At 41.7% G+C, this 16,930-nt stretch overlaps 1 protein-coding gene across 1 annotated transcript in view; it reads left to right on the forward strand.

Moving 5' to 3' along the window:
- NKD1 (NKD inhibitor of WNT signaling pathway 1) overlaps positions 1–16,930 on the forward strand; it is a 111,327-nt gene that overhangs the window by 68,422 nt on the left and 25,975 nt on the right. Inside the window, exon 4 of the mRNA XM_063410509.1 lies at positions 388–445. Within this exon, the coding sequence (XP_063266579.1) occupies positions 388–445 (58 nt within the window). The remainder of the gene's footprint in view (positions 1–387; positions 446–16,930) is intronic.

Raw genomic sequence — 16,930 nt, forward strand, 5'->3', positions numbered from 1 at the left:
ACATTCCTCTCTGGTTAGTGAAGGGCTTATTTCTCCTTTATCATTTCCATTTGGAGTTTTTAAATCTTGCTTGATTGAAGGAACATTGAAATGTTAAATAATACTTTATGAAATTATTTAAATATTATCTTTCTTTTTATTTCCCCTATATAATCAATTCGTATTCACTAAATTTTTGTCCAGAAGTATGTCCAGAGCATTGTAAAATAGCACCAAATACATTGATTACCACTAGCAAGGTGATTGACTTCTTTCCTGGAAAACAGTTTCTGTGTTCTCATTCATGATTTAAATTAATTCTGGCAATAATAAATACATATTGTTAACACCTTAACAATTTATATGTAGTATATTTGTAGTTAATTTTTTTTGTTTTGTTTTAAACAGGATTTATCTGGGGAAGGCTACAGAGACACTTTTGGTGATGAACACTTTCATCTAGAAGGTATTTAAAGAACATTTTTTTGACTAATATAAAGGAGTATTGGAGTAAGTTAGTGAATAAATAAGTGTAAGAATTCATATATTTAGGGTGCAGTTCTTGATCTACTGATGTGTCATTTACCTGAAAAAAACTGTTAAGATGGAAATAGGGTATTATTTCTGTATCTAGTACTACTTGTATTAGAAAAAGTCACCCAGCTGAATCACAGGGACCAAGTGCTTTAATTCAGGGTCTCATCATTTTCTCCAGCTACTTATGACATTGGTAGGAGTGGTGGATGTCACTGTCCCTGGCAGAGGTGGCAAATGAGTGAAACTGTTGGCAGTGGGTTGAGTGGGACACTGCACTCCTTTCTGGGTGACACAAACCAGCCTTAGAAACTCCCACGTTAATTTCTAATGACTGGAGACTCTTACTCAACACATTTTTCTTGAATATGGATGGAATCATTATTGCCTCAGACAGTTTCTCTTTCCATCTCATCTGCTCTGATCAGGCAGTTGAGATGGATCACTGTGGTGGTGGGAAGGATCTTTGGTGCTGGTGAGTATGGATGCTGTATTCTGCCAGAGAACACACCCAAGGCACCTTCACCTTCAGAGACAAGTGGGGGCTCGTGAATGGAGGAGATAAATTTGTTGCTCATTCCTTTCAAGGAAATGAGACTTCAGAAACTCTCTAGTGTAACAGGCAGTTGCATGGGCTGTTTTTTATTGTGCTGGATTTATATTATACACTAGTGGAAACAACGTGCCCAGTTTATTTACAACAGTGAACCATGTGAAGCTTAATCTGGAAATTTTCTATACTTTTATAATCCAGTCTTTTGTTCCTTATTTTAGAAACTTTTGTATAAACAGAACATGAAAGAATGTCTGTTAAGAATGTGTGCCTTCCAGTTCCTCACCTGTGCAATGTGTTAATAGAGCATGGTTCTTGGATTCCAAGTTTCTCTCATCTCTGTAGTTTACAAGGACTGCATGTCTTGTATGTGCTATAACATAGGAACTCAATTTTGGCTGGTGCTTGTAGGCTGCTGTTAATCACAAAGGCAAACTATACTTACCATAATGGAGTCAGTGTTTGCTGAGTGGTTTTGTATTTTGTATTATCCAATCTCCCTTTAGGAGGAAATAGGGTAGGATTTTAATTTTAGGAGAAATTACTTCAAACAGGATATTAAATGTCAGCAAGGTGAATAATTTCATTTTCTTTGTCTCGTTCTATCTTCCCTTGCCTCTAATTATCTCGTTCTTTCTTGTATAGCATTATCTTGAACAATAAACATAATGTTCAATATATAATATTTTCAAACTAGTCAGCAGCAAGATTCTTTTTGTTAGAGTGTGAAGCCTTTTAGGTAACTGCAATTTCAGTCTTTGAGCAGCTTCACATTATTGCTTCTGATGAGTCTCGTTTGTTATAAAGAGCTGATTAGTGGAGACCAGGTTTAGGTACCAGCAGTGTCCATGCTTTGTGTGCTGTCACCAGGGAAGAGCTGCTCTGTGGCATCTTTCCAGCTGGGAGGAAGGGGACTGTCCCCACCCCATGCTCAGGCAAATGCTTGCAGGTTGTCAAAGCGTCCCCCTCATCCCTTCTGCTCTCAGATCTCCAGGCTGTGCTTTCCATGCTGGGGACAGTGTTAACCACTTCCTATTTAATTCAGATATTGAAAATCTTACAATTATCAGACAATACAACAATCATTGTGCTAAAGCATCCTTTCTGTGTAACTTTTTACTTGCATCATACTTTAAAGATTGTGCTAGTACTAGCACAAAAAAAATGTAATATTAGATAAAGTGAAGCTGAAACATGATTTGAGATCTTTGATAGAGCACAGCTTGAATTCTTAGGTACAAGATGGCAACTGTCCTACCTCTTCTCTGCATAGAAATATTTCTGTGGGAAAATGTAATTAATATTCTAGAGCATAGTTTGATCTTTCCGTCTAAAATAGTTCTGCCTCTATTTTGCTGCCTCTTGATCTTTACACATGTACTGGTGTAACACATGAGCTGCATGGTTATGTGCTCCTGTGTCACAAAATAACATCAAAATCACCAACAGCCTCAGAGACAGGGATTTGTAACCCAGAAAATGGTTGGTTAGACTAAGCTTGGAGAGGACATGAATGACAAATATCACGCTCCCCCAAATACCATGCATCAGTGAACTGTATTTTCTTCATAAATACATGGTAGAGATGAAAAAGAAACATATCTCAGATTTGCAAAAAAAAGCACAGCAAGTGCCACAGTTCTGGTTTAGGGCAATGTTAGAGCCTTCTCTCTCAGGAACGTTATTGGAGACTAAATCTGAGTTCTTTAGAAGACTCTCACTAGAGTGACAAAGTGGCAATAAGAGAAATAATTGAATTCCTTATTTTGTTTTACATAGCCAAGTTCATTACCTTTTTTTTTCCTTCCCTCTCTTTTTTTTCCCCTCTTAGCTGTCTGAGCAGTACAGATAAAAAGAACTCTCTTTGCTGGATTTAACTTCAGTGTTGTTATGTAAAGCTTGATCAAATCCTTTCGTCTTAACAGACTTAACTGGCCAACAGCAAAAGGCTCGGGATTCTGGGATTAAGATTGTATTTGGTAAGAGGACTGGTGCATTAGTGCTTTCTTTTGAACTATACAAAGAACAAAGTAAACATCAAAAGCATTAAGCCATGAGAGCGGATTGTTGACTCAATGTTGCTGCATGACAAGAGGTTAGAACTCAATAGAGGCAACTCTGTTTATTGAGTGCTGTGCAGAGAGAAACGGTTTGACCAGCATTGTCTATTATATCCACCACCTGCCTTTGATTTTGCTGCTGGGCAAGTCGCTAAATTGAAATTTTTGGATTTTCTCTTATGTGGTCAGTTGAGAGACTGATTCCTTAGATAAGAGATACCAATGGAAACCTCAGTCTCATATTACTCTTACTCTGTTTTCCTTCTTCCTCTTTCATTAATAACACAACAATTGGGCATGTGGATATGGGTTCTGTAGTGGATTTGTTTGCATCTTGCATTCCAGGCAATTTCTCAGTGCATTTCAGAGCCTTCCACTTGCCAGACCTGGAGTACTTGTGCAATCTGCTGTGGCTGTGTCTCCTGCTCCAACTCCCTTGTCCCCCAGGTTCTGCTCAGGAAGAATGTGCTTCACCCACCCTTCACACGTAGGGTAAAAGAGCTCCCATTTTCTCTTCCTTGTCCCCAGCTAGAATAATGGGTTACCAGAACTGAATGATTGGGGGTGGCTCTGGAAGAAGTCACAAAAGCTGGCACAGACATTAGGAGATATTTTCCATTTTGTGTCAGTGGAGAAGCTGAAATGGCAGGCAGGAACTGAGTGCAGGATCAAACAGCCAGTCACTCTTCTGCCACGGAGACAAGCAGGTGTCAGAAAGACATCTGTCATTTGTGTGCTCAACAATGACATCCCAGTTCTCCCTCAGCTCTTCTAGGAATAAGTAAGCTTCTAACGAATTGTTCGAGAGCCCTGCTCTGGTTTTCCAGAGCTTTTATCACCTCCTTTCCCTGGACCCTTTAGAAATTTTTGCAGCTAAAACTTTTAGACCAGGAGAGCCTTCTTATCTTGACCACTCCACGTCTTTCTGAAATGAACTGGGGTTTCCCCATCTTATCATCTGAACATTTAAAAACTTTTCGGAAAGTTAAGCTTAGGAAGGAACTCCTGATGCAGTCCTCCCATGCAGTCTGATTGTATAAAGGGGTGATTTCTTTCTTGTCCCAGTACAAGCTCTTTGGATCCCCGTGGGACACAGCTGCCTTTTGGAGTTCACAGTGAAGTCTTGGACTTCACCTTGATACCTAACCTATTGTCCCAACTATTTATGCAATAATGTGATTTCTCATGTCACTGATCTCTTGAAAAGTATGACCTAAGTACTATTAATTTCTATTAATCAGAAATCTTGCATCTCTTGAGATCAATCTAGTCCTGTAGCTGTCAGAGGGGTTGTCTCTTACACTGACAGCAATCTGTTTCATTTGTCAGCTGAGGGTGATGTCTTGATTATTATTCTCTCAACAGAAGACTGGAGAAGATCCAAGCCTTCCTGGTGCCTTATCTGAACATGATATCCAAAGCCCTGCTGAAAGTAGTGACAGAGCTTGGCCTGAATCAACAAACCAAATTTTTTATATGTTTCCCAAGACAGATGTATCTAAATCCCTAGATGTAAGATGTTCCCTGTTCTGGTACCAGAAAGGACAAATTATTCAGGTCATCTTCTTGCCCATTAATATTAGAAAGCTCTCCAGCAGAGTTCAAAGCACATGCTGTTACTGAAAAAAACCCTAGCAGATCTGTAAAAGAGCTACTTGTTGCACTTTTCACATATTCACGAGCTGTTATGGAATTCTTAAATCTGCAATTAAAGCATTCTGTATTCAGCAAAGCAGAAAAGTAATTCATTATATTCTTAACATTGTTATATCTTTTTCAGCTTTTTACTAGTTCATGCAGTCTGTCCTTCGTGTCTTCCTCCCTCACATCCAGGGAATCTGTGGTCAGATGGGAGCTGAGGTGTGGCTAGCAGTGCTCCAGCATGAGGAGCTGTGTTGTTATTTTTGACTTTAACAAGAACCAATAACAAAGAATGAACTGGTGGTTTTAGGGGGCTGACCTTATGCCCAGCTCTGACAGGCTGCCTGGACCCAGGGACAGGAGCACCTTGGCTCCCAGCAGATGCTTCCCCTTGCTGGGGCTGCAGGGGAGGCGTGGGGAGCATCCCTCCCCAGTGCACCCCGCAGTGGGGCTGCTCCCGTGTCAGGTTACTCCCTTTCCTTCCTCTCTCCATTCAGGAAAGATTCAGTGAAGGCTTTGGTTCCTTGAGTTTTCTCTAAAATTAGTAATTGGAAGAATATTTGTTGGGTTGTCAGCTCAGAGGAAGGGTGGTAAGGTGTCGTACTTGGGCCCAAATTGTTTATAAACTTGTCAGCAGAGGAAAACTTGAACAAGAATTTTAGCTAGTTCTAGCTAACCTTCTACTTGTCTGGGAGACACTTTTTACCATACTTCGTTAATCTCTTAACTGTAATAAATTAATGTATTTTTCTAAGCTGAACTGTGAATGGGTAATAAAAGGAAGTTATTTCAAATTGCGTTCCTCTCCCTCGTTAATGCTTTCAGTTATAATAGTTACTCATTTTCTAAAGCTTAAATAATTTTTTGTATTTTGTATACATGACATTCCAGTGTATTATAGAAAAGGTATAGATTGCCTCTTGCACAGGCAAATTTTCTTTATGTTGGCACCACTGTTATTACCTGTATGGTACTATTGATGCAGGCTTAGTGCTTTGCAGAAAATGATGGTCCCTTCTCTCTCAGGTTCTTAAACAGAATACCTATTTATCCCTGACATTGCAAATAGACTGTTAATAATTCTACCTTAAAAGTGCTCCTGTGGTCAGCCTTCTGGGATGTTATATGGGAACTCTGCATTTTAATGACTTGTTGCTAATCCTGTGCACTTACCATAGATTTGCCATGCCTGAGTATATGCTGTGTGATCACTCAGACTGTTGATCACTTGCTTGCTGGCTGTATTTTTTCAGCTCCCAAAGGGTTTCTGCTGTATCCTTTCCTAGTGCTCAATATGACATGGAACAACTCTGAAAAATGTCTTTGGCCACAGGGTGAGCCACTGGCAGTAGGCACCAGGATGTGACAAGCAGCAAGTCCCTGCTGAGGCTGGCAGCTGATAAGCTGGTTACTGTGGGTTGGAAGGAGCAGGGAAGGACGTGGGGGTGTGGGGAGGAAGGAGCAGGGGAGAGTGCCAAGAGAAAACTGCTTAGTTTGGCAGTTAGAATAAAAGTCACCAAAGAACATGAGACTGGTAGGATTAGCAGAAGTTTTCCTGTGGTTGTGCACAGATCCAGGAAATTATAAGAAGCAGGTAGGCTGCTTGCCATGAGTGGGAGGAAAATCTTACGGCATGAGGCTCTTTAAAAAAAAAATTTAAAAAAATATAAAATTGTACAAGTGTTTCTTAACATTAACTGTTCCAGTTGAGGGGGGTTGGTATTTGGATCAGAAGCTTTTACTTCTGGAGCTGCTGTTTCAAGTGCAGCCAGGTCAGTAGTGATGAAAGGCTGTTGCCATCCAACGCTGCCCGTGGCCTGTGTGTAGTGAGTTAGTGGTCTCCAGGTGTTTCCAAAGGAACCTTTGCAGTGTGTCTAACAGCTCCCACCCATGTTGGCAAGCAGAGCACAGAAAGGCAGTGAAAAGTGGGCTGTTAGGACACCTCAGAGGGTGAGCTTCCCTCCTCACACTGAGCAGCTGCTGTGGGGAGGGCATGTGCTCTCCTCCCCGTGTCCTGCATGTTCCCTGCATGGAGAGTTTTGCTCTCTCTAGGCAACACCCCACCAGCTCCTACTGGTGCTGCCTAACAGACTGTGAGAGATGATGTGTTTTGTCCACGCTTTGGGACTGCTCTGGGTTATAATCCTCTACATTAGGCTGGGAAGATCATACCTGCTGTAAGTAGTAGTTTCATCTCTGTGTTCAGATCAGTCTATGTAGCTGGAAATTTGTTACATTGAACATGAGCAAGTTGCATGTTTGGCTCAGGAGCAACATAGCAAGGCTGAGAATGCAGTTTGGGATTTTCTGCAACCATGTCTGTCCCTTAGAATAGGATACAGTTACAAACTACAATACACAAGAAAGCCTTCCAAACTTACAAGTGGTCTATATTCTTTATGATAGCTGAAGAAAGCCAAATGTTAAATAGGGAAGCGAACAAGCACCTCAAAAAAAGCAATGAGTTGATCCTTAATGAATATCTTAAGTATGGAAAGTATAATAATATTATGTGCATGGTATTTATAATAATATTGGGTTTCCATGTTCTTTCCATCTACCTGAGACTGGCAACTTTTCCTTCTGTCATGGAGAAGCTATGCTCTTCCTGAGTGGTCATTTAAAAATAACAAGAATATTCTTTTATTCTCAGCTCTGGGGTAGTCATGAACTCGTTTGCTAGGTGACAAAAAGTCACCTTTTGGAAAATCTGTGTCTACAGATCTCCCCAGCTCCTTCTCTTGTAGCATGTGAGAGCCAGACCATCAGGGTGCATGTGGGAAGCAGGAGAACCAAGGCCAAGAGGGTGTATGTAGCTCAGGGAGAACCCACCAAAGGCAGGAGGGCTCTTGGATTTGCCTTTGGCATCCCAAGGGGAGCGGGGCGTCGTGGTGGATGTCGGGCTGTGGGCACCCCACGGGCTGCTCACGTCGGTGAGAGAAACTCGAGGAGAGTGCCCTGTGGCAGAACTGGAAATGGGTGCAGGGATGTGAGGCTGGTGCTTTGCCCATGCAGCTTGAGAGGGCTGGGCCTCAGTGAGGTGGGCTCAGAGGGTGAGGTGGGCTCAGAGGGTGAGGTGGGCTCAGTGGGTGAGATGGGCTCAGAGGGTGAGCTCTCATTTGGGCTGGGTCACAGCCACCCTGAGGACAGGCTGTGCACAGCTCCGGTCCAGCTGCCCACCCTGGGGGCACCCCCATCAAACCCTAACCCCAAACAGGGCTGGGTCAGCCCTGCCTGGGCTGTCCTGCCTGGGCTGTCCTGCCTGGGCTGTCCTGCCTGGCTGTGCTGGGTGTGAGCTCAGCTGTGCCTTGGCAGAGCACGCAGGACTGGGCTGTACCTGTGAGGGGGGATCCTGTGCCCATGGTCAGAGACAAATCTGCATCACTGTGCAGGGCAGCAGTGTAATCGTGTGCTTCAGCTTTGCCCCAGGACATCCACCACCAAGAACAAAGAGTGAAATATGGGAACAAGTCAGGAGTTTGAAAACAATCTCTCTGGAAACATGATGAATACCAGTGGTTTCATTTATTCTACTTGAACAAAGGTCCTTTTCTACTTTTAATTTCCCAGCAACGATTATTACCAGTTATTTTTCTTGTAGCTTTGACCACAGTTCATGGAGGTTTTATTAAACATGTTTTTGAAAAGTGATTCAAAATGCCATTTTTCTCTGACTCTCTTGTGACTCTCTCTTTTCTTTTATTTTCTTTTTTTTTATTTTTTATTTTTTTAATCCATGTGGAGCTAGTGCATATTTCCAGTAAAAGATTTTGGACTAGATAACACTGTCATGCTGGTGTTCCTAGAATTATTCCATTTTTTTCCCTCATAATTGAAAGAAGTTTTGGCCTTTGATATTTCAGAAGACAACATGTATGCTTCAGATCCCTTGGCTTTGCATGAAATACTGAACTCATTTGTAGCTCATCTTTAGAACACTGCATTTCATAGGCAAAATGTTCCGCTGCAACTCCCAAATATTCCTGATGTTGCAAGTTCTCTTGTGTTTCACTGGCCTGTGACAGAGCCAGGCAACTGAGTTGAGTGCTGCCTTTGCTGTGTTTTGGCAGCCTTCTGCAAAAGGTTTTTTTCAGATGCCATGTGCATGATTGTGTTGCGGCCCTTCTCTCCTGCCCATGGGGATTTCATGTCTTGGAGTGTCTCATGTGTGGACACACATTGACAGGATTGAATAGTTCTGGCACTTCTGGGACTGAGTTTGGGAGCAGTTGTTTTATTCACATGGCCTGTCTGATAGATGCAAAGTCAGAATCCTGAGCCCTGTGCTGGGTAAGTTTAGGCACAGCCATCCTCTGAGCCTTGCAGGCACTGGGGTGTGTGGATGCAGAGCTGCGGACGCAATTTCCATGACAGGCATGTTGCTTTGCCAGTTGCTGTTCCAAATTCAAAGTGTGTATCAGTCAGGGTGCTTTTGTGTGTTTCAACTCCACTTCTGCTGCAGTAGCTACAGAAACCCAAAGTTTTACCTCACCAGGCAGAACAAGTGCCCTTTGTTACCTAGACAGATTACAGGTTTTTCTAAAGTCTGCTCTTCATAAAAGCCCAGCTTGAACAGTGGAAATTCTGACTTGCCTCAGATACTGAGGAGACTTTTATAGTTTCAAGTAGCTCCAGGGTTATATTTTAAAAGTTGAATTTCATCACATGTTTTAAGTTTGGTGGAAAAAAAAAGGCATGATATTTTTAGCAGAAAAAAGTCCCCCCACACCTTTTTTCTTAACAGATGTTTCATCTCAATCATATCCAAACCTCAAAGCACAAGTAGCAGTCAACCTTATTCTCCTGTGGAGAAAAAGATAAAATGTCATTTGTTTGGAAGACAAGCTTTTTTTTTGTAACCACAACTAGTTTGTGAGTAAAAGCAAATAATAAATGCAGCACTGTGGGGTTGTGGAAATGAACCTGAAGCAACATTTCTGCTCTTGAAAGAGCTTGGAGTCCAGCGGCTCTTGTTAGATGGAAAGTCCCAACCCCCAGTCTACAAAAAAAAATAAAACTTCCAGCAAACAGTTTTTCTTGCTTTATAAATCTGATCCAGCAATCCAGGTCCTTTCACCAATAAAATACGTCATCCAGAGTTCTCAACTTTGTACCAAAAAGGATTTAAAACTGTAAAGGTAGCAGAAAGAGAGGAAAGGAATAGTAGTTGTAAACTGAAATATCCAGAAGTAAAAGAACTGCTCCCCAAGGAATTTTCAGAGGGCTCTGGAGGAGTGGAGAGCATTTCTGTGCCTGGCAGCCAGGGCTGCACTCGGGGCTCGGTGCTGGCATGGGAGCTGCCGAGGGAAGCCAAGGCAGCCCTGGACTGTGCACGAAGGATATTTTTAGGAGGGAGTTATAGCCCATCCTAAGGATGTGGGGCCATACAGCTGAAGGGTGATGCTGCAGGCCCTCGTTTTGCTATTTCAAGGAGCCTTTAGAGAGTGGAGCCCTCCAGGTGTGGCAGGACACTGTTGGCAAGGTGGGATTTGGGTTAATCCTCTCCCTGTGCTCCTGCCCTGTCCCAGGCCCCTGTGCCCTGCAGGGACAGCTGCCCAGCCCTTCCAGCACACACTTATTGCTGCCCACATTTCAAGATGCTACATCTGAAGGTAAATTCACAGTGACAGTGTCTAGGAGACTATTACAGGATCTTCCACCGAAGGGGTGGCTCAAAGTGGGAAGCTGAATCCTGAGTTGCAGAGACATGGGCTCTCCTGAAAGGGGGCTCTAAATCATGCTGCAAACCATGGCTTTTCCTCTGTCTGAGCAATATGTGGGCTTCCATCTCTGGCTGAGCTCCTTGGGCTGTACTAATGGTGAGCAGATACCTGCCTTTGCTCTGTGGGAATTGTTTCTCTGATGAGATCCTGTGTACTCTTCAGACTTCAGGTGGGTGGGTCAAGCCTTGATGAAATTTATTTCTCTGCATGTTTAGCAATATGTGATGTATCATCACAGCACCATTCCTCACCCACGCATGAATATGAAAAGGGAAAGAAACATATGTGCACATGTATGTGCTGGACTACTCATATCAATCACAATAATGCTTTTCTCTTGTTTTGTGGATCAGTCTCCATTCTCCTCCTCCCCTCAGAGGAATGTGAATGGCTGTGAGGATGGGAGCACTGAACCTACTACTGAATATCAACTATTGAAGAGTTGTCTTTAATCTGTAACAGATCTGTAACAATTCATTGCTGCCAAAATAATGTTACAGCGTAGGTCGGCAACATTGCTCTCTATAAAAGGTTGGTTCTGTGAGGGTCAGAGTGACATTTATCCTCATGGGAAGCAATTCTGATGAAATGAAAATTACAGTTCAGATACCTTCAGAGGCCCCGTTATCATAGCAAAGGTGGTGGAAACACGTTTTTCTTACTGAATATCTGAGTTAGATGGGAGCGAGTTAATATCAAAGACTACATTATTAATAACATTGCCTACTCAGGCTTCATTTGAATAAAGGGTTATGCAGGGGCTGGGTTTTTTTCTTCTTTTTCTTCCTCTGTGAATCTCAGGGGGAAAAATCCAAAGAGACAAAGGCAAAGGATAGAAAATCTTATGTGAACATGCATGTCTGCAACTTACACTAAGAATGGATTTTTAAAAGCAAAGTTGTAACCAAAATCAGTGTTGGACCAGCTTTAGAGAAGAGAGGTCTTTTTTCTTTTAAGTCACAAGTGATCAGTTGATGTCCCCATCTGTTCAGTAACAGAATTCAGCACTTCACAGGCCCCTTCAGAGCCCCAGGGACACACAATACTCTAAGAAAGTGGTGAGTGGTCCATATGACACTGACAGTTTTCACTTAAGGAACACTTACCCATGTTAAATGATACAACAGATTGCGTTCTGTTCATGAGGGGTTTGATATGTCCACTGATCAAACAAAAATCTTGCTTCTAGAGTTATCATCCTGAACTATTCTGACCAAAGCTTATGGAGATTCTTCCCTGGTTTCATCTTCTCCTCCTTTCTCTCTTTTCTCTCTTTTTTTTTTTTTTTCTTTAAGATAGGGGTGGGGAATGAGAAATTATCTTCTTTGATCTCCAATGAGGAAGGAAAAAAAAAAAAGACTGTTCTGTTCAGGCTTTTGGCTAACACAACAAACAGTGTTTAAAATTTAACTTTGCTTAATTAATTAGTAATTCTGTTTAGTGCTGTCTGATCTTCATCCAAAAGGTATTTTGAAGCTTGAGAACTGAACATCAAAGTGTTTTGGGTGAAGATGGTCAAGTAAGGCATTTAATCTGGCAGTTTCTGTTCATGAAATACAGCCAGTTGAGGAACTAATTGGAAAAGGGAATCATAATCTGGCAAAATTCAGCAAACTCCTTCCCTTTAGCAAACTCACTCCAGAGAAAGTGTGAGAAGTCTAGGTTGAGTGTTTATGCATGTATGAGTTATGCTCTGGCTGGCAGAGAGAGACCATGTTGTCTTTTGTATCTGCATCTTTAGTACAAACCTTTTGTTTGTAAGGAAATAGTAAAAAAATCCACCCCTCTCTCCCCAGCATAGTAGTCAAACCCCCCCCCCCCAAACCACCAAACCAAAAAAAGCCAGACCTAGATAGAAACCTGTGAATCCACATCTAAATTTGGAAATATCTCTACTTAGAAATGTCAAATTATTGGGATTGGTAAAAGGAATTGAACTTCTAAGGGAAGTGGTGTTGCACAGACCTGTGAGTTTGACTAAACTTTAGTCAGAGAAACTGTTCTCTGAATTTTTGAGTGAATGTCAGTTTTGCCGTTCCTCACTGTCCTTGTAGTGTCTTGTGGGTTAGAACCATGCCTGAATATTTAAAACATATTTTGGTTGTCTATTTTCGTTGCAGTTTGGTTTGGTTTGGGTTTTTTTTCCTTTTTTTGCTAGCTGTCACAAGGTCTGAGTCACGACCCCTCTGCTCTGTCTCCTCCTGGTCAGGTGCTGACAGTAGGTCTTGACATTGTGACTCTTTTTTTCCCCTATGATGTGCAATTGAGCCTTTAATTTGTGACTGTCAATAAGAAAGCACAAAATAGAAGAACATGGGTTCTCTCCATATTTTCAGGTTAAAATACCCATCCCAGACTGGTAGGAGGCACTGCTAGTACAACTCCCTCTAAACTGGGTTTGACTTGTCCCACTGGACATAAAATGGACAATTAATTTCCCTGCAGTAAGTTTCAGAGAAGACAGCTTGATCTTTGTTGTTCTGAAGGGTGTGTCTAATTCATCAGCTTCAGCTTTCAGTCAGGGAAAGCTGAATTCGTGCTCCTGGCACTGACCCAGGACGAGCCTGTTCTTCTGTGTGCTTGTTCTGGTGGCTGTGGAACAGGAATGTTCCTCCCTCATCCCCTTCTCCCTATGCTCATTTGCCACTGGAGAAGAGGCCTTTGCTCAAGCAAAGTTATCTCCATCAAGGATATATTTCAATCAAATCAGTGGAATAAAACAAAGTGTGCATAATGGGGGTGATGTTTCTTAATCCTTGGCCTCCAGGAGAACTTAAAGGTGAAATCTGAATGTGAATGTAATTGTTAATTAAAGGACTTCTCCTCAGTTTAGACTTTCAGACGTGGTTGTTATTGCTCTGGTTGTTGCATAGTCAGTGAGGAATGTCAGTTATGTTTGTCAAACGTGATTTGCAATGAGAAAAATGTTGGCAGAACCAGATAACTCAGACATCAGAGCCCTCAGATAAAACAATGACATTAATTCTCTTTCTATCCCTTTGGTTCTCATAGTCTCTAAGTCCTGCTGTGTCTGCTAGGTCTGTGAATTGGAAGGGAAACCCTGACCCTATTGATGTCTGTAGGAATTTAACTTCTGAGCTCAGCCAGCTCAATTCCACCAGTCAAAAACTGCTTCTGAAGTTCAGTATGACCCGTTATAGAAGTGCTTATGACTTCCCCTCCTTGTCTTAATAGGAAATTTTTAAATTTTGCTTTTATCCTACTCCCCCACATCTCAGGTTCTAGTGTGGTTTGTTGTTCTTTTCCCCACGTACAGATAATTCTGTCCCTTTGATTCTGGTAGTAGTTTTAAAGAACTGCTGTGGAATCCAGTCCATCCAAAATGAGAGGAAAGCTAACAATATTTCACTTCAAAGGTTGGGTTTCATGTGTGGTGGGTGCAGGACTTTCATAGGTGGCATTTTTGTTAATTCTCTAATTTTACCCTTATTCTGTTTTTTCTCAGTAATAATCCTGACACTAAGATAGGGTTAAGACATCACTGGTAATGTCCAGTTATAATTCACCACTGTGGAATTGCACAACTTCTCCCATAGTTCTCCTTTTTGAACTGAGGTGGTGCAATAATCACGTGCCTTTTGGAATGGCTGTCCTTCCAAAGGGGTTCTGAAGTTGTTTGTCTATTTAGCCCGAGTTCTCCTAACTGCTGTGCAAAATTTGCAGTTGGTAACCCAGACTTGGACATTCCTCAGAGTTTCACCTTTGATTCTGGCCTCAAGATCCTGTTAAGCCTCCTGACTAAAATGCAAAGTATGGTTGAAAACCAGAGTGAAGCTGTCCTTTGAGAAGGCAGATTGTTTGACAGAGCCCATGGCCCTTTGCTGGAAGGAGACCTTGAGAAACACAGAATGACACACCACCCCAGTGAGGGTGAAAGTTTGAACAGGCACTTTCCCACCTGAGTGCAGCTCTATTTTGGTGTTTTCTTTTTTTCTCTCTTATTGTCAGATGCAGGATGGAGGCAGGAGAAAATTTTTTTTCTGCCTGAAGCTTACTATTCTAACCCCACTCAATACGCAGAGCACAGCAATCAGTTTACCTCATTTCTGGGATATTTTGGTGATTCCTAAGGAGCATTTTGAATTATTACCCCCTTTCCTTAGGAATGAAAGAAAGCCCTGAAAGAAAGGCTTAATTCTTCTGGGATGAGTCTTAATATCTTTAAACTGGCGTTCATTCTCTGGCTCTTTTCCTCCCCTACTTCAATTAGGAGCAATTGGGTGGTAGTAATTAACGATTGTAGAGAGAAACATCTGCTAGTACACTTAAGCCAGCCAGTTTGTTTTTTGTGAAAGAATGGTATTTCACAATTTTTCCAAGTTAATATTTTTCCTTTATTGTCTTTCCAATTTCAAATATTGTCCAGACGCATTTTTATAGTGTCTTAAGGTTATAGAAGTGAATACAAGACCATTAATAATGAACAAGAAAAGAACATAATAAAGAAAACATATGCAGCATTTCAATTCATGAAACATTCTGTTAGGGAACATTGTTTTTGAGAGCATATGGTTATTCCCATGAGAAGCAATATGTGTAAATTCTTTTTCCCTCCAGTTGTGGATTCCCACAACAAGAATATGTTTCTCTGTGTATTTGTCTATGTAGCACGTTCTTTTTGTCAGGACTTGTTATCTGAGCAGGGAGGTAAGTAAGTATTTTTACAGAGATGATGCATTGTATGCAGACCTATTTCTGATGGCCAAGGCTTTGGAAACACAAGTCTATTAATTCTCCACACTCCTTTGAGATAACTATCTTGTCTGGTCTGGTTTAATATCATTGGCAGAGCTGGAAGGAAGTTCACATTGTGAATGTATCTGAACCTTGGCATGCGGCTCACTGGTGCATCTCTGTTTACAGGCTGCCAGTTTTAACTGTCCCAAGCAGACATTCTCATTTTATTTATAAGTAGGCTCTGCATGTGTTTGTATCCCTCATGAAATTGAGCACATGTCAATAGTCAAAACTAAGTATAGCAGCAAGATACCAAACAGTTCTTCTCTTCTCAGACAAAACAGTGCGTATTTTTAAATGTTCGTTGGGTTTGGATAAGGCACATGGGGATATATGCACAGACACATTATTTGATCACTTGTAAATAATATTTTAGTATCTCCATATTGTCCTTTAAAGTTTCCTCAGTTAGATTTCATTTTTCTTTGCTGAATGAAACTTGACATCAGAATGAGATCACCACATTTCCCCATTTCATCTGAGCTCCAAAATGAGTAACTGATTTCAAAGGATAATTCCCCAGAGCAGCAAGGCCAATGAGTTCTTCAGATCAAAGGTCAGCGAAGCTCAAAGAGGATAATTTCTGGCATACAGTATTTAAACTCTCCCAAGGAGTGTACTGCAAGATGTATCCCCTCCTTCCCCAATAGCTGAACCCTTGTTTTTTGAGAAGACTAATTTGTCAGTGCACGTTTTTTCCTCTGTTACATAAATTATGCATTAAAGTGAAACGTTCCTATCTGAACACACAAACTGTGCATCCAGGAAGGTACCAGGGGAAGGGCTGCTCCTGACAGCAGAGGGTAACTCTGTGCTGTTCCTCTCTGCTGGACTGGGGAGCTCTGGTGCTCTGTGCTGTGCCAGTGGCTGTCAGCACAGTGCAGGAGCATGGTGCTGGAAAGGTGGGAATGCTCTGTAGGGCTCTTTGTTTTGACAGAAAACCCAACAGAGAGCACTGTGGCAGGGAATAGCTCGTGCAGGATCTGCCTCACAATGCTATGCCTAGTGCAGTCTGCCATGCCTTTGTCATTTGGGATGCTGACCTCAACAGATAAAAAGACAATTGAATAAGCCTTTTGGCCATCGTTTACTTTTAAACATTTAAAAGAATGTGTGATAACAGGAGCGGATCATTTTTTTCCAAATGGGTGTTCACTGTCCCAAAGAAGCTAGGGGTCATACCAGCCCAGCTTTCATTTATTTCACATTCCCAAGAGCAAGGTTGGGAGGGACTGCAAAAGCCTCTTTTACAGAAGTTTTTATCAGGTTATAAGTGTGCATGTGAGGAACCAATCACTGGTACAGATGAGGCACTGAAAATCCAGGGGTGTGCCTAATGGCTGTCAAGAACCACTGTCAAGGTAACTGTCATAACTTGTTGTGAAGGCCCAGGTTACTTTTTCATTTCTTGTTGATTTTACAATGAAGCAACAAAGCTGGATTGAAGTAGACAAACAAATATTGTTTTTTGTTGTATGGGGGTCTTTTTGTGACCTTAGCTTTGAACTTCTAGGAATGTGGAGTTGTATTTATGGGCAAAGCGAGTAGAAAGCAAAAGGCACTTTGTTATATATACTTCAAAGTTATGTATAGGAAATATTATTTTAATACCTGTCTTACCTGTGATAAACACTGTACAAAAGCCTCCTAAGAAACAATCCCTGCTCATCCAATAACACCAG

This window comes from Prinia subflava, chromosome 13, assembly GCF_021018805.1.
Source record: "Prinia subflava isolate CZ2003 ecotype Zambia chromosome 13, Cam_Psub_1.2, whole genome shotgun sequence".
Lineage (NCBI taxonomy): Eukaryota > Metazoa > Chordata > Aves > Passeriformes > Cisticolidae > Prinia > Prinia subflava.